Here is a 23,458-nt window from a genome sequence, read left to right on the forward strand (position 1 = left end):
TTGTACAGGGTGGGTGAGAACCTCTGCCCTCAGGAGAGCAGCCTGCATGGGCCTTCTGCGCACGGCCACGAGCGTGCGTGTCCCAGAAAGCAGACCATGCTTGCCAGCGTGGCCTTGTGTTTTAACTGCGTGTGAGAAACCGTATGTAGCCCTAGCTGCATGTGGGTGGCTTTGCACAGCTCCGGGCTGGGCTATAGGTGAAATCATCTCTCTTATGTGCTGAGGAGCATGTTTATGATCGTGCCCAGGAGTGCACGGGAGCACGTGGATGCTAGTGCATCCGTGCACCACATGTGTTAGAGGCTGTGTGAGCAGTGGGCGCGGCGTTAGCTCTGGCCGGTGGTGCTCAGCGTTTGGCATGGCATTGCCTGCCCTCCTGCCTGTGCAGTGCCAAGCTGTTGTCCTTCTCTGGACTGGTCATAGCACCCGGAGAGTTTGTGTGAGACACTGACGTCCAGAGAAGGACAACAGGGATGTCACAAGCCCTGGGAAAACCCTCCAAGGAGAGGCTGGAAAGAGAAAGGATTCAGAGGAAGAGCTGGGGAAGGTAGGGGACAGGACCTGCCCTTCTCCATCACCTTGCTGCCTCCTTGTAGTGCCTGGTTTTTATTCCCTGAAGGAACATACAGAAGCTGAGCTGGTTCTGGAGTTGAGTGGCTCTGGGAGCATCCTCCCTGAACGACAGCGGCTCCCAGCCGGGGCATGCAAGGCTGAGCGACCGAGCAGCGTGTTTGCTCACGTGCATCCACACCTTTCCTCCTGCAAAGGAGCCTCTCCTCCTCTCTGATCGTTCACCCATCCCTTCGCCATGCTTTGGCTGGCAATGGCCATGCATTGCCCCAACATGCTCCAGCAGCCCTTGGCTTGTGCTCGCCCTTGGTCCCCTTCTCTGCTTCTGGCCCCATGGTGCCCACAGCCCCCTCGCTGCCCCCCGGCCGTGCTGTCACCACCCCTCTCTGTCCTCCCACAGGGAGTTTGCCAAAGAGCGTGAGCGAGTGGAGAACCGCCGAGCCTTCATGAAGCTGCGGCGCCAGCAGCAGATCGAGCGGGAGCTCAACGGCTACCGGGCCTGGATAGACAAAGCGGGTAAAGGCTGGGTGGGCAGGGGGAAAGCAGAGCAGTGGACAGTGACAGGGGTTTTCCAGTTAAACCTGCTCCTGGAGCAGACTGGAGGGGATGTACTCACTAGTTCCCAGCTCAGGGCTCCCACTTGGACCTGGGCGAGGGCTGGAGATGGTGGAGGTTTCCAGGCTTCCTGCTGACATCCAGCCATGCGCAACAGCCCGTGGGTCCTGGTGCCCAAACTGCCCCTGTCCTTGCTTGCACCTCGTGGGGATCAGTTCAGTGTGTTCGGCTCTGGGAAAGGATGATTTACGCTTTCATCTAGCATTCAGAGTGGACCAAGGATGGTAACTTGAAACAAGGCCTGAGCCCCAGACCTCAGCTTTGGTCCTGGGTTGGGCTGTTGAGCCCCAGACCTGTCTACAATGTTCAGCTTCTTTAGTGGGGTTAATTACAGTGGAGGAAGAAGGGTTGATTACAAGTAATTTTTCTTTCTGGTGCAATGTGTGGTAGCTGCCACATGTCATCCTCCAGAACTTACTTTTGGACACTTAACCAATACTTGACAAGTTTACAACATAGAGCAACCACCTCGAGGCTGAGCAAAGTGCTTAGGTACAAGTCACTGAGGTCTGATGTGCTCAGCCAGCAGTGCCTTGTCTCCTGATGCTGAACTCTGTTTTGCGTAGAGGAAGTCATGCTGGCTGAAGAGAACAAAAATGCTGGGACCTCAGCCTTAGAAGGTAAGCCAAGCAATGCCCTGCCTAAGCATCTGCCTGCCCTTCCTCCTGCCTGCCCGCAGCTGGAGGTTGAAACCCTCTAGCTGCGGTGAGAGGAAGGAGGTTTGGGGATGCCCCAGTGGGGTCTGTGGCCTTAGAGAGGGGTGTGGGGAAATGGATTGACAGCATAACCTCTAAGAGAGCATGGAGGCCAGGAGATGTCTGGTCCCACACAGGGACAGCTCTGGACTAGGGTCACCTAGGTATCTCCATCCCATTACCAGACCTGAGTCAGCCAAGTATTGATCACCAGGTCATGGTCCAATGAGCTGGCTACTGGCAGAGTTGGGCCACCAACACCCCTTCCTCTTCCCTTCCCAGTGCTCAGGCGAGCCACCATCAAAAGGAACCGGACGGACGCCATGAACCGCGACTCGAGCGACGAGCATTGCGTCGATATCTCCTCTGTGGGCGAGCGGAGGCTGGCGCAGAGAAGACCTCTTCATCCAACCTTGGGTTAGTGCAGTTTGGAGCTTTCCTTCCCAAAACCTCTGCCAGTTTATTGAGTTGTGAGGGTCACACCTATCATGTGGAGATCGTCACAGATCAGCCATCTCTACCAGTTTGACAGCAAAGGGCACAAACCACCTGCTGCCCCCTGTACCGTTTAAAAACCGTGTGGTTAAGTCGTGTCCCATAAGAGCAAAGTCTGTGAGCCAGTTGTCCTGTCTCATGTTGCAGGGAAGGCTGGAGCACCCAACTCCTTCTCTCACCTTGACTGGAGCACCCAACTCCTTCTCCCCTTTCTTTTTCCCTTAGGTAATCCCTTGAGTCACTCTGGCCTCAAAGGTGCCAGAGTGGATGGTGCCTCCTACTTACGGCACAAGGAGCGGCTCCTGCGCATCTCCGTTCGCCACATGGTGAAATCCCAGGTCTTCTACTGGATTGTCTTGAGCCTGGTGGCTCTCAACACTGCCTGCGTGGCCATTGTCCATCACAACCAGCCAGCCTGGCTCACCCACTTCCTCTGTGAGTCCCTGGGCTTTGTGTAGGTGTGAGAGCACTGGGTGGGCAGGCAAAACCCCCCACAACCTTCTTATCTCCAGTAGCCAGAGGTTGCAGCACGCCCTCGCTCCTTACCCCAGAGCACGTGGGGATGAATTCCACCAGAATCATGTTGGTATGGAGCTGAGTGGGGAATAACCTGAGCTACGTTCACAGTTGATAACAAGGGACTGTGTACAGCAGTTTAATTCAGCTTTGCCCTTGGCCCTGTGGCCACTGATGGCTGTCTCAGCCCTGTGAGCAAACGTGGAGGGGTTTTACTGGCCTCGTGCCCTTCAGGTCTGATGCGTTTGTCAAAAGAGGGAAACAAACTGCAGGTCTCAGCTGGGTTTATCCTGACATTGTGAACAGCAGTGATGGAAAGCTTGCTGGAGGTCCAGCTTTGAATGTTCACAAGCAATTGATGGAAAGGCTTGAGTTTGCAGGGATGGGGCTGGTCATGGGAGAACCGCCCGGTCAAAGTTTTGGTGCAGAGCATGGCATGGAGATCCCAAGCTTGAAACCAATTATTGGAGCATCCCCCAGCCCACCGTGGGCCGTGGTACAAGGTCACGTATAAGAGGCAGCACACCCATGTCCATTTTAGCATGGTGCTAACTGCAGAGCAGCGTGGTCAACCCCGCAGCAGCCATGTGTTACTCCAGAGCTGCTGCAGTAGGGACAGTGCTGCTTTCTCAGCCATGTTATTCTTACCTTGAAAATGTCCCCATCGAGCACTGGGCCCGCCCAAATCTGCATTAGCATGCTCAGGCCTGCCGGGATCCCAGCACGCCACGGTGTGGTACGGCAGCTGGTCGTGGCGAGAAGCATCTTTTGGACAAGGTGAAGAGCCAGACTCTTGCCTGCTAATATTCATGAACCAGCTGGAGAAGCTTTTCACTGGCTCTTGGCTGTTCAGCTCGGTTGCCTTGGCCAAGTTCCAGCCGTGCAATGATTTAAATCCAAGTTGCTACTATTCCCCTACAGTGTCGTGTAGTTAATGTCTTTGCAGATGCCTCAACCACTGTCATATAATGCTAAAGAGCTGCTCTGCTCCAAGCCAGCCATCTCTGGTCTTCTCAAACCCCTGGGTGTACCTACCCTGAAAGATTAACTTGTGGCATTGGTGCTCTGTTATATACAATTTAGCTCCTCACAGACAAGCTTCCCTCATCCCAAACCCTCAGAGCTTGGGGAAGCAGTGTGGTCCTTGACTTGTCCCATCTCTGTGGTGTGCTCTATGGGCTCTGGGTGGGTGCATGCAGGATCTGCACTGCTTGGTGCCCCATTGGTAGCGCATCTGGGTTTTCTCTTTCAGACTATGCAGAGTTCCTGTTTCTTGGGCTCTTCCTCCTGGAGATGTCCTTAAAGATGTACGGGATGGGGCCGCGGCTTTACTTCCATTCTTCCTTCAACTGCTTCGACTGTGGGGTAAGTGGCCCCAGAGATGTTCTGGGTGTGGCAGGAGATGTTCGGCAGGTGTCTGCAGTGCAAGGTACCAAGGGGGAGAAGAACAGGATGGGCCTCACAGTGGGCAGGGGAACCCTTTCTCCTACAACAGCCTGCCTGTGCCACACTGAGACACCAGGTCTTGGGCAGGGTGATGGTGCCTCGTCTTCAGGCACGTGAAGATTTCCTGCAACAGCCCGTCCTGAGCCTGTCTTTGACTCATGGCTGTGTCTGCTTCTTAGGTCACGGTAGGAAGCATCTTCGAAGTGGTTTGGGCTATCTTCAGACCAGGAACCTCTTTTGGCATCAGTGTCCTACGAGCCCTTCGTCTCCTGCGAATATTTAAAATAACTAAGTATGTACCAACCGTCTGTGCCAGTCACCCTCTGTTCCGGGCTGTGGCTGCAGCCCAGATTCAGTCACTTCTGCTCTTCTGTCAGCATCACTGCAAGTGCTCCAGCACTGTCTCTGTTTTCTAGGTACTGGGCATCCCTGAGGAATTTGGTGGTCTCGCTGATGAGCTCTATGAAGTCTATTATCAGTCTGCTCTTCCTCCTCTTCCTCTTCATTGTAGTCTTTGCCCTGCTGGGAATGCAGCTGTTTGGAGGCAGGTAGGTCGTTTCAAGTCTGGGGAAAAGGAATTTCTTGGTGTCAAAGCCAAGTGATGACACCCTCTTGTGTGCCTAGGAAGACTGTAGCCTTGCCCCTCAGCCTGCTGCTGCCAGTGGTACCTCTCCCATACAAAAGTCCCTGCTCAGGCAGGTGCCTCTGGGCTGTGTGGGTCCTTCTGGCCAGGACACCTTTTGGGTTCTGGCACCAAATGCTCAGGAGGCCTTCCTTAGAGTGGGGAAAGGTCCTCCTGAGCACAGGAGAGCTGAGAGCACAGCAGTCAGGGGTTTGATGACCTTGATACTCCAGCCCATTTGTGTCCTCCTGGTTCCACTTCCAGGTTTAACTTCATCGATGGGACGCCATCAGCCAACTTTGACACTTTCCCCGCAGCCATCATGACGGTGTTCCAGGTAGGAGCTGGGCTACAAGGGGGTGCAACCAAAGGGACTTGGGACCATCTGCTCACTCCTTGCTGGCTGGAGGGGGCCCTTTAAACCAAACAAGTTCCCCTCCATCAGCTGTTAGGATATAACTTGCTCCCTCCCTCTCCTCCTGTATAACACAGTGGATGGCAAGAGATGGAAACTCTTCCACCTCTGTTATGCAAGGTGGAGGAGTTTCAAAACTCTTCTGAGGGGACCTAAATCCTCATCAATGTCCAGCATCTTCTCCCTCAAGTGCTGTAGAGCTGGGTTATCCACTGCACAGGGTCTCTGTCCTTGGCTCTTGCATGTTGGTGGGGTTGATCAAGGGGGCTGTCCAGGTGACGAGAAGGTATGGGTGACAGAGCTGCTGCCTTGCTTTCCTGCAGATCCTGACAGGTGAGGACTGGAACGAGGTGATGTACAACGGCATCCGCTCCCAGGGAGGTGTTCGCTCAGGCATGTGGTCCTCCATCTATTTCATCGTCCTCACCTTGTTTGGAAACTGTATCCACCTGGCTGCTGTGCTCTTAGTGGAGACAACCCCATCTCATCTCCCTCTCTGGGGGCACCTCCCTCCCCACCCACTGCTCCTTCCTCCTCTCCCAGTTGAGGAAGCCCTATCACACGTGCGGCAGCCCTGGATATCCCAAACGCAGAGAAGGAGCTGTCTGGAGGTGCACTGAGGGCTGTATATGTGGGATGGGTGAGGAGTTTGTCCCTTTGGCTGCCCCTCACTGAGCTGGTGAGGAGCCATCAGGTCCACCCTCACTAGGTGGCTGCAGACACCCGTGTCCTTAACACATGGCTTGTGCATCCTTAGCTGTTTGCAGATACTCTGCTGAACGTGTTCTTGGCTATTGCGGTGGACAACCTGGCTAACGCTCAGGAGCTCACCAAGGTACGTTCCAGTTGCTCCTTTTTCTTCTCTTGTGAAGATAGAGAAGGATGGGGCCAGCAGGAAAGGCACTGGGAGCAGCGCCTGTGACTGTCCTCACTCCAGAGTCGGGGTCATCTAGTCCCTTAGCTCAGCCTGCCTTGGAAAGAAGTCGGGTCAAATGGGCAGTGGAGGCTTTCCCTCTGGGAGGGTACACAAGGTGCTCCCCTGAAACACAAACCTGTGTCGCTGGGCAAAGCCATTTACACTTTGATTTAGGAAGGTGCTTAAACCTGCTGGTCTCTCCAGGAACACCCACCCTTCCCATCAAGTGTGGCTTAACTATTTCTCCGTTTAAGCTCCCCAGTTTCGTTGGCCTTTGGTCAGATCGAGATAACCCTCATCTGTCTGAGGGGGTCTGATGATGGTTATTTGCCCGAGCACTTGAGATGTGGAGCGGGAAGCGCTTTCCAGTGGTGTCTGTATTTATTCCCCATCTGCCCAGAGGGCAGTGGACGTGATTTAGGATGCAATTTAGGATGGTGCTTGAGAAGGTTATTGGGCTTAGCTGATTTTAAGACCATGCTGGGAAATATTTGGGGAATGCTGAAATGTTGGGGCACCATCTGGCTAACAGCGAGTAGGCGAGAGCTGCAAGGGTCATTGCTGCTCTCTGGAGGCCACCAGCGATCCTGTGGTGCCCATTTTTTCGCAGAGCCCCTGCCTATTACTCGGGTCCCTGGGGCTCACCGAGAGGCTTCCACAGTGGTGTAAATCTGACCCCGTCAGCAGCAAACAAAACGGGGCATGGTGCTGGTTTGCCTGAGGGGTACAGGGCTCCCTGTCCTCCCACGGTGGGTGCAGGTGACAGCTCCAGGGCTGGGAGGGGTGGGAGAGCCCCTCGGTACCAGCAGCGTCCTTTAAGGGAGCGCTGAGGTTCTGAAAAGGCTGAACGCTCGCTGATGACTCCTAATGACATTTTTTGCTCCAGAGACACAACCGTACCCATTAAAGTAATACCTTGGCAAATGCACGCCTTGGCACCTCGGGTAGCCCCGTGCATCCCTCGCTGCCTCCACCGGCTGCACCTTCCCTTGAAAACCCAGCACCCCGCTAAGCAAGTCCCCTCTTTCCTCCACAGGATGAGCAGGAGGAAGAGGAGGCCTTTAACCAGAAGCACGCCCTTCAGAAAGCCAAAGAAGTCAGCCCCATGTCTGCCCCAAACATGCCTGCTATCGAGTGAGTGACCCCCCCCACCACTACCCCTGTCCCCCCTGAGCCCAGCAGGGTGCAGAGCTGAAGCAGAGCCAGGCACGGCTGGTTATGGGGCTGCAGCAAGAAAAAGGGCTCCCTGCACGGGGTGACTCCCTCTGCGGGTGTCTTCCTGAGGATGGGTGGGGATGTAGGAGCGTGCTCCCCACAAGCAGCAGTGCCTTCGGAGAGGTGTCGGAGCGGGGACCAGGTCACCCCACAGGACCTGGCCATGCCCACCCCTGCCCCAGGCAGCAGCCTTAGTGCTTGGGCATGGCAGAACTCTGCTAGAAGCGGCTTTCTGCCCCAAATGGGCAGCTCAAACGCTCAGGGCTGCTGCCAGGGGTGAGGAAGGAGGCTGGGGAGGAAGAAGGTGTCTCGTTTTTTTCTTGAGGAGGGGTGATATTTGTTCCCAGGGAGCTTTTCTTCTTGGCGGAGCTGCGGGATTGCAGCAGGGCTGGGGGAGAAGGGAGCAGCAGTGTCAAAAATCTTGCCCAGGCTCCTTCCCTGGTGGTGGTGAATGTGGTTATGAGAGAGGGAACAGGTTTGCAAAACCACATTTGATTGTACAGAAATTTGATTTGGGCAAGAAAAAAAAAGCCCCAAACCACATAAACCCCTGGCATGGTGTTAAGGAGCCTTGTCTCTGCATTTCAGCACAAGAAAACTCTGTTTTTTCCTTTCTAGATGCCTTTTTTCCCTTTATTTTGCAGTGTCGTATGGTCTAAATCACATAAAACTTTCAGTCAACACTGGAACGAGGCGTTTTGATTTGTTTCCCAAAACAGTACATTTCAGTACGGCTGAAAGGATTTTTTTTTTCTTTTTTTCTTTTTTTTATAAAATCCTTTTCCACGGAATTTTAGGTTTCGTTATGCTTTGAAACCCAGCCAAGCTCATACAGGGCAGAATCTCTTGCAGATTTGCCGAGAGAAACTGCTGCCTTCAGCCAAGTGCTGATCTGGGGGGGTCAGAGACAGCGGTGGGATGTGATGGTTCCCCATCCTGCATGCGTCACCTGTGGTTTTAGGGGCAGCAGGAGCCTGGGGGTACTTGTAAGCCCTGCCTGGTGTCCCAGCAGCCCCAGGTATCACCCTGGTTTGGGGGTGATGGGGTGTTCATAGTAAATCTGTGCCTGGCCAAGTGCTGGGGGGATTTAGGGGAGAGATGGCAGAGTCTGTGTGTCATGACTGTCTCTGGCTGCCAGGGGGAACGTGTTGGATAACGTGGGGGAATAGAGGGATTGAGGCTGCGGAAGAGGCTGGAGAATGGACAGGTAGGAGAGAGGAAGAGGAGGAGACGGGCTACATTAGGGCACTAAAGGATTTGCCCACGCTGCACATCCCTGCTAGAGTTTTCTAGCCATTCTGGTTAGGAAAACAGATCTCTCGAACCTGTTGTTGTTGTTCTAGTGGCACTGAAATGGGAGGTGTTGATATTCGCAGATCTTTTTTCCAGCTCCTCCCCCTCATCAGGACGGGTAGCGTCAGGGGCAGGGAAGGGAGCGCTGTGCCATGCAGGCGACCACCTCCAGCATCAGGGCTGGTGTGCTCTTGGTGGTGCCCCGCTGATGCTAGCAGCCAGGGAGGGACGGTGGGGACATCGCAGCAAGGGCCAAGGCAGGGCAGGGCTGTTGGGAGTGCGGAGCGGCGCAGGCGAGCCGGTGTCTGCGGTTGGGCGCGCGCAGAACGCAGATGGCTCCATCGCTACGTGGGTACCTGGCGCGGGCAGGGTGGGCACGCGCGTGCCTGCCTGCGGAGAGGGCCGGGGGAGCGCTCCCACGGGGCCAGGCTGGCGGGGGCGGCTGCGGTGCCGGCCGGGGGGTTGTGTTCATACACGGGCGCCGTCGGTGCAGATGGCTCGGGGCTGTTCGAGTGGGCGGCCAGATGGACGCACGCGGGTGCCGTCATGTGTTGGTGCCTAACGAGGTGCGTGGATGCGATTGATGAAGGCTCGGCCACTTGCTGCGGGGACAGCGGCAGATCCCTGCCTGCGGGTCCTGCCTGCGTGGCTGGGCTGGGCAATTCACCCTCTGCCTGGAGCGTGGCACTGGGCTGTTCCTGTAAGGAGGCAATGGCCAATGTGCCTCACCCGAGGCTGAGGGTATCGTTGCACTCGCAGGATGGCAGCGAGATGTGTCCTGTCTCTTGGTCGCGTGTGGTTGGAGTGCATTCACTTGCGTGTCCTGCACACACACACGCACACATCCATGGCATTTGCAAAACCAAGAATTGTAAATCACTGCGTGCACGTTTGCATCTGCTCGCGGCTGGTTGCTTGGAGCTGCGCGTAGCTGAATCTTTTCTGTGCTAGTACAAAGGATCAAGCCTCGAATCTCCCCAGCTGCCTGAAGTCGGGGGGAGTGAAGGGCACTGACAGCCCTGTTAGGCTGCCCTATGTCGGGGCTGCTCGGGTGAAAGGGGCTCTGCAGCGTCTCAGCCCTGGGCTTCTGCCTCGGTTTTGCTGGGGAGCTTCACGTTCCCCTCTGCAGTCTCAGGGCAGCATTAACCCACGGTGATGGCTCTGAGCAGCTCAGGGCTCGTCTCATCTCTTCATCTGTAAAATTGCCACGTGTTGCTTGGGAGAAGTGAATTTGGAGCAGTTTGAAAGAGCCATTACCTATCCAAGGGTGTACTAGGACTCCTCGTGCCGCTGCTGCGTGGCTGGCCAGTGCGGGGAAGGCTCCGTGGCCCCCACGAAATGGATGCTCATCGCTGGTGTGAGCACTGCTGCGTGCATCTGCCTGGCTGGCAGCGACGTGTGCCACGGTGGGGCATGGGGATTGGGGTGCAGGGTGTGAGCGCGGGCAGCCCCACGGGCACCTCATTGCTGGTGAACACGCAGGGGGTTCGCTGCTGGCTGCTGGCTGCCGCTCTCCGGCATCCCCGCAGCCGCCGGCCGACAGGCTGCCCGGGTGGGGGGACACCTCTCTGTGTTGTCCACCCGGGGTGAAGGGGGGGATTGAACCCGTTTGTTTTTCCTCCCCAGAAGAGACAGGCGAAGGAGACACCACATGTCCATGTGGGAGCCGCGCAGCAGCCACCTGTATGTGGGGCCGCGGGGGCGCGTGTCGTCTGTGGCTCCTGTGCTGTCTGTGCGTCCGTGGGGCCGGGGCACGTGCCGCTCCCCGCCGGCCCCCTCGGCGTGTGCCTGTACTCAGTGTGCTCCCGTGGACCCCCCGTGTGTGTGTGCGTGTGCCCTCGTGGTCCTGCGTGTGCCCAGCCTGCCCGTGGGCGTGCAGTTGCGTGTGCTCCGGGCGTGAGCAGTGTATATGTACGTGTGTACTCGTGGGTGTTTCCGTGTGCCTCGGTGTGTCGGGATGGGCACGTGTGTCTTCTCTAGAGTGTTCGTGTGTGTGTTCATGCAAAGGTTTCCCGGCACAGCCCAGCCCTTCCTAGAACAAACCTGCAGGGACACAGAGCAGCCCCGTATGGCTCCTTCCCAAACCGCTGCTCCCCAAGCCCCGGTGCAGCCTTCCTACCCGGCTCTTGTACCTGGCATCTTTTCCCCTCTGATTCACTGTCCCCGTCCCATCAGGACTGCCATCCAGCTGGCTCTCCTGTCACAGTCCCCTGCACCATCGTTTGCACCAGTAGGGCAGCACCGCTGGGCTGGCGATGCAAAGACATCCCCAGTGCGAGGAGGGATCCCCGGCTGCAGCGAGAGGACATCGCCCCTGTTTAAGAAGGTGCCCCCAGGCAATGACACAAGAGAAAAGTGGTCATTGCCTGGCTGGGATGGGGCAAGCTGGGGTGCTGGCTGCTCCTAGCAAGCTGGGCACGCTGCCTGAAAGCTTCAGGGCAGCTGGGAGGCTGCTGGGACTGGTCCTCCATCAGCCCGATGCCTTCTGAAGGGGCAGAAGTGCAGTCTCAGCCCCGTTCCCAGCACCAGAGGGATGCTGGAGGGCTGGGGACAAAGCAGGAGCCCAGCCCATGGCCCTGGGGATGGCATTTCCTTCTCCCTGGGATTCCCAAATGAAATCCAGGGTGGGTGCTTCACCGAGGGGGGGGCAGATGGGACGCCGACCCCTTGCTGTCTCCCATTGCAGGCGGGAGCGTCGCCGGCGGCACCACATGTCGGTGTGGGAGCAGCGCACCAGCCAGCTGCGCCGGCACATGCAGATGTCCAGCCAGGAGGGCATCAACAAGGATGAGCCGCCCCTCATCAACCCCCACGCCAGCATCTTCCGCAGGAAGAAACCGGGGGACGGCGTCGCCCTGGAGAAATGCACCGATGAGCAGGGCGGCAAGGGCGAGCGGCCACCGGCCGAGGGACCCGAGCAGCCAGCCCCGGGAGCCAACCCCGGTGGCGGTGAGGACAGGAGGAGCCCATCACCCCGGGCCAGGCGAGACAAGGAGCCGTGGCACCAGAAACCGTGCCATGGGAACTGCGAGCCGGGCGAGCAGGACGGGGCAGGAGGCGACATGGAGGATAGGGCGCGGCTGAGGCAGAGCCAGCGGCGCAGCCGGCACCGCAGAGCCCGGATGGAGGGGAAGGAGCCGGCCGGAGCCCTGGGGAGCCGCTCAGCCAGCCAGGAGATGGGTCTGGAGGAGGCCAGCCCCACGGAGGGGGCGCAGGATGGGGACCGGCACGGGGACGTGGCCGCAGCGGAGGCACTGATTCAGGGAGAGCCGGAGGCGAGTGGGGAGCCTGTCAGGTTGGTACACAGGGAGGGCATCTTGCAGTTCCCACAGCTCCTGCCCCTCTCCCCTTATCTTCTCGCACCTCTTTTTCTCCCACATCCCTCCTGCAGGACAAATGGGGTCCCTGCCGGTGATGCTGAGCTGGTTGGGACCTCCCAGGAGGGGAGCCCCCCACAAGCAGCACCCGAGCCCGCCCGGGGCAAGACGGGCAGCCTGACGGGGCAGGACCGCAGCAGCCTGGACACCAGCGAGCAAGCGCTGCTGGAGGCCAGCCGCACCGTCAGCCGCAGCGAGCCCGACCTCTCCTCCATCACCCCCAACACTGAGAAGGGCACGGAGAGCACCACCATCATGATCGATGTCCACGACTCCGCTGTGGTACAGAGTGAGGACCCGTCTCTCTTTCCTGAGCCCCTCACCCAGCCCTCAGGGACCCTACGGGGATGGGGAGCCGCTTGCACGGCTTTTCCTGTCCGTATCCATCAACCGGGGGACTTTCCTTGCTGCTCCTTGCAGCACCTCCCTCCAGCACCCCAGTTTTGCACCCCGAAGGCAATGCTGATGTGCCACCGTCCCCTGGGGAGCTTCTCCCTTTCTCACCTCCTTCCCACCCGCCCCTTCGCCTGATCCCTCCTTCCCCCTTCCTCTCCGCCCCGCTGAAACACTTGCATCCCCTGTTTTTCCTAACACCTCCACCCAGCTCGCTGCCACCGAAACCCCTTAACAGCATCCTTGCTGTCAAGGTGAGCCGCTTTACACGGTGTTATTAATTAAACAGCACCGTGAAAGCCAGCCTCGTTAAAACCCCTTCCGTCTGCTTCATCCTGGCAGCTCGTGTCTTCCCTTCTGGTCCCTCTCCCCATAACAGCATGGGGATGCGCAGCACAAACTGGGGAGGTTGCATGTGCCCGGGTGGCAGGGCCACCCCAGGGTGCTGGCTGGGTGCAAGGCCAGGCAAAGGCTCTCGCTTTCCTGCAGTTAGCAACAAGACAGACGGCGAAGCCAGCCCCTTAAAGGAGGCTGAGACCAAAGAGGATGAGGAGGAGATGGAGAAGAAGAAGAGGAAGAAGGAGAAAAGCGAGACAGGCAAAGCGATGGTGCCGCACAGCTCCATGTTCATCTTCAGCACCACCAACCCGTGAGATGTTTTTTTGGACCGTAGGAGGGCTGCGAGGGGAAGGACATCACTGAAAGCAGGGGATCCCCTTGTGAAGGGGGATGAAGATCTCCCAAAGAGCCTGGCTAACCAGCCATGGTGTTCCCCAGGCCCCGGCAGTGTTCTCCCTCTGCGCCAGCCACGCTCAGGGTTTTCTCTCCCGACTGCTGATTGCTAGCTGTGATTTTTTTATTCGGTGCTTGTTCCATTTTTCTGCAGTTTTCTGCTCCCCTGTAGCTCTTCAGCCTGGAAGAACAAGCACCCCAATTTCTGAGGGACTCTCCCTGGCGGGTCGTGGGGTGTCTGGGGGGCTGGGACAGCTGAGCAAAGGGGGGTCAGCAAGCCCAAACCACCCTTGGGCTCCCTTGTTTTGCTCCTTAGGCTTTGCTGCCCATCTTTCTGCCCACGTGGAGTGGGTTTTGCAGGTGGGCCATGTCCGGGGCACGCCGGGGGCTCACAGGTTGGGGCGCGGGCTGTCTCCCCGCAGGGTGCGGAGGGCTTGTCACTACATCGTGAACCTGCGCTACTTCGAGATGTGCATCCTCCTGGTGATCGCCGCCAGCAGCATCGCCCTCGCTGCGGAGGATCCCGTCCTCACCAACTCCGACCGCAACAAAGTGAGTGCAAACCTCCCCTGCTCCCCATATTTCAGTAGGGTTTTAGGTTCTGTGGTGGGGCACGTGTGGGACACGGATCAGGGCAGCTGGTGGCAGCGCTTACACCGTGCCGGGGGGTCTGACTTCTTCCCCATCACCTTCCTCTAGAAACCCTGGAAATCCCTCTCAGCCTCCCGCACACAGGGTTTAGAGCCTGAGGAGCAGACCGGGGCACCTTGTCGATGATAAAGTAGCTTAAACTGGGGAGATGCTGATGTGCACAGGGACTGGTATGGGGGAGCACGATTCTGGCTCGCAGCAGCATTTCAGAGCTGCTTGCACCACGCATGGGAAATGTTTCTCTCCTGCCTGTGCAGGCTGGGTTTGTGGTTTTCTTGAACTCTCAGGACACAGGCTGGGTTTGAGGGAAGCAAACTGATCCTCTGTGTGCCCCTGAGCCAGGCGAGCCCCAGAGCAAGGTGATAACGGGGTCTGGGTGGGCTTCAGTGAACCTGTTTGCTGGGCAGCAGCTGCAGAGCGCCCGTGCCCTCTCTCTGCAGGTCCTGAGGTATTTCGACTACGTCTTCACCGGCGTCTTCACCTTCGAGATGGTTATCAAGGTGAGAGCCCTCACAAGCTGCCTGCGCCGGGGCGCCGAGTCCCACAGCCTCCTTGCAGCGGGTGGGAAATAGCTCAGGTTTTCGGTTCTGGTCCTAAATTGGGATGATGGAGACTTTCAAGCCTGGTTCTTAGCGCTGGGAGTTGAGAGTGCTCAGCACCGCTTTTACCAGTCGCCAGGCTCCCGAAATATGATGCTGCTTGATATATACCTGGGGTGTAGGGACAGGACTGCTGCTCCCCAGCGACGTCCATGTCCCCAGCCCAACCCTGCTTCCACCTGATGGCCCAGCTGCTCATTCTCTGCCTGTTTTTCTCACCGTTTCCCCCCCCACAGATGATCGATCAGGGCTTGATCCTGCAGGATGGCTCCTACTTCCGAGACCTCTGGAACATCCTGGATTTCATCGTGGTGGTGGGAGCGCTGGTGGCTTTCGCCTTGGCGTAAGTGGCTGTTGTCCTCGTCAGCTCTTTGCCTTCCCTTGGCCGGGGTGGGAGGAGGATGCAACTGTGTGTTATGGCTACTAGACCCTGATTTTTTTTTTCTTTTGGATTTCTCTGCACCCTTCTTCTCTGCTTCTGGGTTGGCTCCTGGCAGCAGTGCACAGTTGCTCCAGAGATGTGTTTCTTGTTTATCAAATGGTGGTGAGCAAGCAGGGAGGGGGCAAGGCAAGGCAAGCTGGAGATGCTAGGAAGAGGTTGGTGGTGAAAGTGGACTTGAAAGAGGGCAGAAGGGGCTGTTAGAGAAGGAAGAAGACAGCGAAAGCAGCAGCCTGCCAGGTGGAGCTGCCCTCTGAATATGTTTGTGCTGGAAGTGGTACCCCCAGCCAGTGTCTTTTCCTCTGCTCCAAGGGGGAGCGTTGCCCAGAGCCCTGCAGGGATGGGGATGCAGCTGGTGAGGTTTATTCTTGCTCTGCAGCGTGTTCCTGCTGAACATTGCCTTGCAGTTGGGCTCTGGCCCCGAGCTTGTGGCACCGGCAGGTGGGTCCTCCTCTGCAGGGTGGCTTAATGTCTGTGGTGCCTGTGCCATGGAGGGGAGAAGCATCCAGGGATGACTTTCGTGCTGCTCTGCCCTCCTCTGTGCTGCCGGCTGGGGCAGGTGGTGCAGCGTGTGGGGAAGCTGCCGTGCTGCTTCCAGCCCTGCTTGCCACCTGCCTGCCTCCATACAGCCTCCCAAGGGAAGGGCAGGTCCCGTTGGGCACAGGGCAGGTGAATTATTGAGGGCGAGCACCCCTCGGCTGCACTGAGCCCCCTCCCATGGAGAAGGTCTTTGCATCGTGCATCGATGTTGCCTGGCCACTCTTGTAGCTGTAGCTTAGCAGGTACCGAGTTTCTTTTGTCATGGGTGAGGGCTCTTTGTAATGTAAACCTGCAGGATTGTCCCTCTCCCCCATGTCCAACGGTGGTTCCTGCTGGAGGAGGTGATCTCGTGGCGTCGGGGGTGAGGGGCACAAAGGAAACGCAACGATTTCCCATGGGTTTATGCGTTATAAAACATTTATAAGAACACCTGCCTCTCCCCGTGGCAGCCTGTTGTTGCTGCGGGGCTGGGAGAAGGAGAAATCCTTCTCTTTTCTTCTCTCTCCATGAGCTCTTTGATGTGGGGCCGGGGCGGGGACGTGTCCTTCCTCTCCCCCTCCTCATCTCCACAGTGCTGGGTGGGGGCAAAGCGATGCCCATGGAGCGGCTGCAGTGATTATGTGGCTGAGAGTGACTGGTGACGGGGTCCAGCACTTCCCAGTTGAAGAAGTGCTGGGACATGCTGTGCTGTTTGGGTCTTCTGCCCTTTTTGCCTCCCCTCTGTATTTCTGTTTTCCCGTGGCAGCCCTGGGTAGCCGTGGGTGCAGCACGAGGTCTCTGAGCTGGCCCAGTGGTGCTATCATCATCCCCTGGCCGTCAGCGCCACATCAAAATCACTAATAAGCAAGAGTCCACCCATAGAGCCATCTCCCTGTGTGCCATCACAGCTTGCCCGCTGCCCCCTCGGAGCCCGTACAGAGGTCATCTTGGCTCATCCATAGCTCTCTGCGTGGAAAGCTAATATGTCAATCCAAATGCAGCCTAAATAAAAAGCCTGATATAAACCCTTAAATCTCCAAAGAGTTCAAATTAAATTAGCTGAAATAACCAGAACCACAACTGAAGAGGCTGCTCGCTTTCACCTCCCGTGGCACCCTCCGAGGGAGGCATTGCGCGGAGGAGCAGCGCTCGCGGCTGTGCAGAGCTGCCGAGGGGTGGTGATGCCTATGCCTGCGGCTGGCAGTGGCGGCAGAGGTTGAGGGGTGGAAAGGTTGGTGGAGAGGTTGAGGGGTGGAAAGGTTGGTGGAGAGGTTGAGGGGTGGAGAGGTTGAGGGGTGGAAAGGTTGGTGGAGAGGTTGAGGGGTGGAAAGGTTGGTGGAGAGGTTGAGGGGTGGAAAGGTTGGTGGAGAGGTTGAGGGGTGGAAAGGTTGAGTGGTGGTCAGTGTGTAGCCCTTGTTGTCTCGTTGTCTTGCCTGGTGAGCAAGGGCAGGAGTTTCTCCACCCAGAGGTACCCAGCAGAGCTGCCTCTTTCTTTGCTGAGCAGCATCTCCTTATGCTTGTTGGCACCAGTGTCTGGAAGCAAGAGGGACCCCCGTGTACTGCAAAATACCCTGGTGTGAGGCTGCTCGGGACAGAGGTCTGATATCCCATCATGGAAGTGCTGCAGAGTTCAACTGTCACCTTTCCAACACACCTTCCACCTGTTCCGCTAGCGTGCAGCCAGGGCCTGGGGTTATTCTTATGGTTTTTAAGAAACATTTTACTTTGTAGGCTCGCCAACAGTGCTGAGCCCTCTGCGTGCACGTGGCAGGGACTGAGCTGAGTCAGGGACAGGGGCTTGGTTACAGCTAGGGACCTTGTAGACCGCCTTGGCTTCTCCGAGCAGCTGGTTGCAGGAGATCCTGTGCTTCAGCTCAGGCTCTTCATCAGTGGATTTCTTGATGGAGGTGATTTACTAAAGTTAGCCTGGCTGGATGGGAACTGTGGCCTTGCAGGTAGATTCCCTCAGAGGCACCTGCCTTTGGCTGGTTGGGGACGAGCCTCAAGGTCCCTCTGTAACTCCTGGCCGAGGAGGACCATGAACCCTCCTCCTGTCACCCACCGTCCCACTCTCCGTGGGTTCCTCTTGCAGCAGAGGTTTCACTACACGCCCCCATCCCAAAACCTCCAGTGGGGAGGGCAGGGGCTCCTGCCTCGCTGGGCGAGTCTCTCCCTGGAGACAGGCCCCATCCTGGAGGACACAACGTGGTCTGCTCATTGCGTCTTCCAACCCGGGCGTGGGGCGGTGGAGGGCTGCCGCAGGGTCCCTGCTGCCCGAGGGGCTGCGGTTGTCCCCCCACAGCTCCCCCACTGCTTTTCTTACCTTCTTCCTCTCTTCTCTCTTTTCCCCTCTCTCTGTGGGTGCTGTTTGGTGGCTGCCGGGCTGGATCGCCGACAGGAATGCTTTGGGGTAACTATGCCATGCGGGGTGCCGCCCCGGGGAGCGCGGGGGGACGGGCGCAGGAGGGTGTCTGTCTGTCCGACCCCTGTGCTGCCCCTTAGCTGTGTTTGCAGAGACTGGAGGACGCTGCTCTGCTCTCCCCTACGGTGCCCCAGGATGCGTTAAAGGCGTCGTGCTCTGGGAAAGTGCAGGCGGGATTCTCTTTGCAAGCTCTGCTGTGCCTCGCCTTCGGAGGGGGAGCTTTCATCCTGGATCATGGGATGTGGCTCATGCCAGGCTCAGGGGGCTGGGGAGAGCTCAGCAAAGCCAGGCTTTCCTCCAGGGGTCATCCAGCTCTATGTCCCATATCGTGCTGGATCCCAAGCAAATCCACAGGTTTCCTGACATCTGAAGAGGTCCCTTCAGATGTAAACAGATGTAAGCAGATGTAAACCACTGCTGTTGAGTTGCCCTTGGTGGCACCTTGCACCAGCTGAGCACCGCCCTCAAATCCTCATCCCAGCCCCGAGCTGGGTGCCCCAGCCTCGAGTCGGGTACCCCAGCCGCTTACCCAGGCCCTGATACCAAGCAAAGCAGGAGGCAGGAGGTGCAAAGCGAGTCCCAGGGCTGTTTGCACAGTTGCTTCCCATGCGTTTGTGGGGCCGTGCTCCTAGGGAGGATTATTAATTAGCGGGTTTGTTTACATCTCTTAATGATTAAGCCCATTATTGTGCTCCCTGCTGCATTAACCCTCGCAAAGGAGCTGTGTAATTTGGAGCATCTGTTGTTGTAAGTCGTTTCCTTGATGTTTTTTGAGGGTGCCTGGTGGATCCAAACCGTGCCACCTTCACCAGGACCTCTCTGCTCCATCCTGGGATCCAGCCCATGGGCTTTAGTTAAAAGACAAGAAAAAAACCTGGTGTTGTGGTTGGGATTAATCATCATATTCAAGCAATGAGGGTCACAAGGTGGCTATTCTAAATAATTCTACTGGTAAACTCTGCCTCCCTCAGCTGACTTGGGGTGGAGGCAAGTGCAGCCCTGATCTGGAGAGGGAAGAGAGGGCTGAGCCGTTCCATGCGTGTGAGATAGAGGACCAGGCTGACTGTGCTGGGTAGCTCTGATGGAATAAGGCAGAAAGCTGTAAGAGACAACATTTGTGTGAACAAACCAAGCACAGAGCAGGTGCTTCCTTAGGGGAATGTAAGGACCAGGAGTCTGGACTTTAAACCAGAATGGAATACCCTTTGTGGGACACCTGCGTGTAGACCCCACTGTGTGCATCTCCCTCATCTTATTATGAATTTCTTGCAACCAGTAGTAATGATAGAAAACAATTTGCAACGGTGGGAGCCTTTGGCAAGCCCTGGCTGCAAATGGTATGTGCCTGCCCCAGGTCTGCAAGTTTATTGTCTCTCTGTTTTATTTCTCGGTCCCTCCAACACGGTAGGACCAACAAGGGCAGGGATATCAAGACCATCAAGTCTCTCCGCGTGCTACGGGTCTTGAGACCCCTGAAGACCATCAAGCGGCTGCCCAAGCTGAAGGTAACGATCCCCACCTCCTGCCTTACGTTTGTCTTCTCCAGCACGGACCGGTTGGTGCGGGGACTGCATGCATCGGTTTGCTCGTGGGCGATGAACAAGTAGTGTTCAAAGCATTCGCTGTGTTTTAGGAGCCCTGTTTTCAAACACAACGCCCTTCAGGCTGCTTCACATCTGGAGGTGCAAGGAGTTATTAGAAGCAAGCCTGGATCTCTGCAAGGTGTCAGAGTTAGGTGCCAGGGGAAGTGGGGCTGGAGTGGACAGGAGGCAGCAAAGCCCAGATGCTCTTCTGATAAAATAGAAGTATGGGATCTCTTTCCATACTTTTCAAGCTCAGATCTCTTTCCAAAATTCATGATCTTTCCCACCAGAGCAGCTTGCAAACAGCTCAGGATTTTGTGTGCTGTGCTGCCATGGCATTGCACTGGAGGGAGTTTTCCCATCTCAAGAGAGGGATTATTTGTGCAGCACAGGTAGGATTATGGATTTCCCTACCTTAGCTGGTGGGGTATAGAGCCAGAAAGGAGTAAGAGACCAAGGAAGCCCTGTTTTTTTAATTACAAGGAGTTATTTGGCTGATGGATGAGACCCAGGGTGGCACCCCACAAACATGGGTTTTGACCCCAGCTTTTCTTCCTGAGCAGTGGATGGATTCAGCCCGTGTCAGTTCATTTCTGGACACCTCTGTCTCCACCACGAAGCAGGGATGAGAGCATTCCTCTTTCTTAAAGTGCTGTGAGATCTAGGGCTGAGAGCACAGCCTGGGGAGGTGCTGCTACTGCAGGCAGAGGTATTTGCTCTGCCTCGTTATTCGTGGTCATGTGAAACAATGAGGTGTTTACTAATTGGTCTTGAGTGCTGCTAATTGCATCATTGGGGCGGTCCCTTGTCTGCTACCCTGGTTGCAGAGAACATTGAGGATATAAATATCCATCCCTGTTGCTGTCTCAGGGGCTGCTCGGTGTCTATGTGTGTGCTGGGGGTACTGCGGGTGTTAAACTCGTTCATAAAATAGCTCTTTGCCTGGGAGAAGGCCCAGCTCTTTCCTCCTTTCCCCATCAGGAGTGGGAAATGTCTTTCCACATAAATTTAGATAAGATATTTGGAATAAATTCTTTGCTGTGAGGGTGGTGAGACACTGGCCCAGGTTGCCCAGAGAAGCTGTGGCTGCCCCCTCCCTGGCAGTGTTCAAGGCCAGGTTGGATGGGGCTTGGAGCAACCTGGTCTAGTGGAAGGTGTCCCTGCCCATGGCAGGGGGCTTGGAACTAGATGGTCTTTAAGGTCCTTTCCAACCCAAACCATTCTGTGATTCTATGGTAGTCTGGGTTTGGTCCTGCCCTTTGCCAAGACTGGGGGTTCCCCAAGGTGAGCTGTGCCCTCTCCTGCAGGCTGTCTTCGACTGCGTCGTGACTTCCCTCAAGAACGTCTTCAACATCCTCATCGTCTACAAGCTCTTCATGTTCATCTTTGCTGTCATTGCTGTCCAGCTCTTCAAGGGGAAGTTTTTCTACTGCACTGACAGCTCTAAGGACACGGAGAAGGACTGCATGTAGGTGCCCTGTTCAGTAGGTCCGATGCTGCTGACACCTCTGGCAAAGGCAGGGTGCTGGGTAATGTCTTCTGTGGTTCCCAGTTAAGTCCTTGGTCATGACTCGCTCTTGGCCATAGTCTCTTGGGGTGGACGGCATGGGCTGAGCCCCGTCCCCATTGCTGTGTCAGCATGGGGTGCAGGACACAGAGCCCCATATTTTGCTCCTGTTCTCATTCCTTCTTCTGTTCCCTTTTGCTCTCCCTTTCTCTCCTTCCCCCCAGTTGTTGTCCAGCCTCTCCCCATTTCTCCCTCCAGCCCTGCAGGAGGAGAGGTGTCCCTCCCGCCCCTCACCGCACACACATGCTGCCCCCAGGATTTAAAGCCACTATCTCATAGTCTGGCAGCATAAAAAGCAAGGCCACTGCTCTCTCCCAACCTTGCAGAGGGAACTACGTGGACCATGAGAAGAACAAGATGGAGGTGAAGTGTCGGGAGTGGAAACGCCATGAGTTTCACTATGACAATATCATCTGGGCTTTGCTCACCCTGTTCACAGTCTCCACCGGCGAGGGTTGGCCCCAGTGAGTATTCTGCTCCGTCCTCTCCCCTTGAATGCGGGTGATCACATCCCCATTGGGGTGGTCAGGTTAATAACTGGCTACACCCAGGTGGGACTGAGAAAGAAACTGCTGGGCAGGGAGGAGGAGAGGAAGGACGAGAAATTATGTCAGGACAAAAGAGCTTTAGCCCCCACATGAAGCTGGGACCATGGCTGGAGTAAGCTTCTTCCTTGGGGAGTGAAGGATGGATAATCCCTTCTCCTGTGTGGCCCTGAGGTATATCTTAGCTCAAGTTTAGAGGTGACCATAGGACTATCCCTTTCTTCATGCTCATGTGAACTTGGGCAGTTTTTTTCTCTGTATGTGGAGCACTGGAAAATCCATTTTCCATCAGAGGCACAGGCAAAGCACCGTAAATCAAGCTGTAGCCACTTAGAAGGGTTGTCCTTGTAAAGGAAACTAAGACAGAGGTTTGTCTTATTGTTACAAGTGTGGACAGACAGAGCTGGCTGTACCAGGTGGGTCCCGTGAGAAGTGCCGCGTGGTGGCAGTCCTGATGGGTATATCTCTGGTTGCTTTTCTCCACCTGTCTGCCCACAGGGTGCTGCAGCATTCGGTGGACGTGACGGAGGAGGACCGCGGGCCCAGCCGCAGCAACCGCATGGAGATGTCCATTTTTTATGTCGTCTATTTTGTGGTCTTCCCTTTCTTCTTTGTCAACATTTTCGTGGCTCTCATCATCATTACATTCCAAGAGCAAGGAGACAAAATGATGGAGGAGTGCAGTCTGGAGAAGAATGAGGTACGGTCTGGTGAGGGGGAAAGAGGATGTTTCCGTGGGTTTTCTGCAGTTTGGGAGGTTGGGGCTCCCTAGATGTTGAAGAGGTGTAAGAAACCTGTGAGCCACCTGCTTGTCCAGCCCATGAAGGAAAGAAGTGTGTCAGCCACTGTTCCTCATGTTACCATTGGACAGGGTCTGATGCGCATTGTTTTATTCCAGAGGGCCTGTATTGACTTTGCCATCAGCGCCAAGCCCCTCACACGGTACATGCCCCAGAACCGGCACACCTTCCAGTACCGGGTCTGGCACTTTGTGGTCTCCCCATCCTTCGAGTACACCATCATGGCCATGATAGCGTTGAACACTGTGGTGCTGATGATGAAGGTGAGTTGGTTAGAGTGAGCCTGGCCTGTTTGGGGTGGTGGGGAGAAGGAGGATTGGTCAGGGACCACAGGGTATTTTGGTGGTTTCTAGGAGATGCTTTAAGACAGAGTCTGAGCATGTATTCCCTTGGCATAGTCACTGGAAACACCACATGCCCCAAACTAGAGGCAAGATCTTCCCTAAATCAGATGACCCAAATGATCTGGACCTCTTAACTACTGTAGAAAGATCTGGATTTACTCTGTGCTTCTTTCTTAGAAGCAATGGTAGCTGTCCTGGGAGAGGGCTGGAGAGGGGAAGGAGGGGATGGTCTTGAGGCACCCAGGGCAAGGAGCATGGGCCACCGCAGGTCTTTCCTGGGACAGTCATCAGCCAAGAGGCTGGCAGGCTTCCTCCTGGGTAGTGATGTCTATCTCTTTCCATCAGTACTACTCTGCTCCATACACCTATGAGCTGGCCCTGAAGTACCTGAACATTGCGTTCACCATGGTGTTCTCCTTGGAGTGCGTCCTCAAGATCATTGCTTTCGGCTTCCTGGTAAGTGACTGCTCCTGTTCTTGATGAGGGCATTAATTTGGGTTTTGGCAGCACATGAATCACAGAGGGAAGGTGTTAATGATGTGAGGTTGCTGCTGTTTATTTTGGGTCCTAGGCTGAGAGCTGCTTTTAGGTTGGAATATCTCTCCTTTGGTTCTCATTAAACTTCCCGCTGCTGGATGCTGGTGGGGGAAGCCACACCGTTACTTTTCTTTTTGCCTCATTCTGCAATA

At 56.2% G+C, this 23,458-nt stretch overlaps 1 protein-coding gene across 1 annotated transcript in view; it reads left to right on the top strand.

The window, feature by feature from the left end:
- Window positions 1–23,458, top strand: part of CACNA1E (calcium voltage-gated channel subunit alpha1 E) — a 93,458-nt gene that overhangs the window by 47,851 nt on the left and 22,149 nt on the right. Inside the window, exons 8-32 of the mRNA XM_068416746.1 lie at window positions 971–1,086; window positions 1,752–1,805; window positions 2,163–2,252; window positions 2,601–2,810; window positions 4,144–4,256; window positions 4,517–4,629; window positions 4,754–4,885; window positions 5,224–5,296; window positions 5,698–5,815; window positions 6,142–6,209; window positions 7,327–7,424; window positions 10,425–10,481; window positions 11,485–12,093; window positions 12,190–12,464; window positions 13,058–13,217; window positions 13,723–13,852; window positions 14,392–14,451; window positions 14,787–14,893; window positions 17,907–17,918; window positions 19,339–19,435; window positions 20,821–20,981; window positions 21,407–21,544; window positions 22,124–22,325; window positions 22,524–22,688; window positions 23,115–23,225. Of these exons, the coding sequence (XP_068272847.1) occupies window positions 971–1,086; window positions 1,752–1,805; window positions 2,163–2,252; window positions 2,601–2,810; window positions 4,144–4,256; window positions 4,517–4,629; window positions 4,754–4,885; window positions 5,224–5,296; window positions 5,698–5,815; window positions 6,142–6,209; window positions 7,327–7,424; window positions 10,425–10,481; window positions 11,485–12,093; window positions 12,190–12,464; window positions 13,058–13,217; window positions 13,723–13,852; window positions 14,392–14,451; window positions 14,787–14,893; window positions 17,907–17,918; window positions 19,339–19,435; window positions 20,821–20,981; window positions 21,407–21,544; window positions 22,124–22,325; window positions 22,524–22,688; window positions 23,115–23,225 (3,469 nt within the window). The remainder of the gene's footprint in view (window positions 1–970; window positions 1,087–1,751; window positions 1,806–2,162; window positions 2,253–2,600; window positions 2,811–4,143; window positions 4,257–4,516; window positions 4,630–4,753; window positions 4,886–5,223; window positions 5,297–5,697; window positions 5,816–6,141; window positions 6,210–7,326; window positions 7,425–10,424; window positions 10,482–11,484; window positions 12,094–12,189; window positions 12,465–13,057; window positions 13,218–13,722; window positions 13,853–14,391; window positions 14,452–14,786; window positions 14,894–17,906; window positions 17,919–19,338; window positions 19,436–20,820; window positions 20,982–21,406; window positions 21,545–22,123; window positions 22,326–22,523; window positions 22,689–23,114; window positions 23,226–23,458) is intronic.

Source organism: Nyctibius grandis, chromosome 21, assembly GCF_013368605.1.
Source record: "Nyctibius grandis isolate bNycGra1 chromosome 21, bNycGra1.pri, whole genome shotgun sequence".
In the NCBI taxonomy this organism is placed as follows: Eukaryota; Metazoa; Chordata; class Aves; order Nyctibiiformes; family Nyctibiidae; genus Nyctibius; species Nyctibius grandis.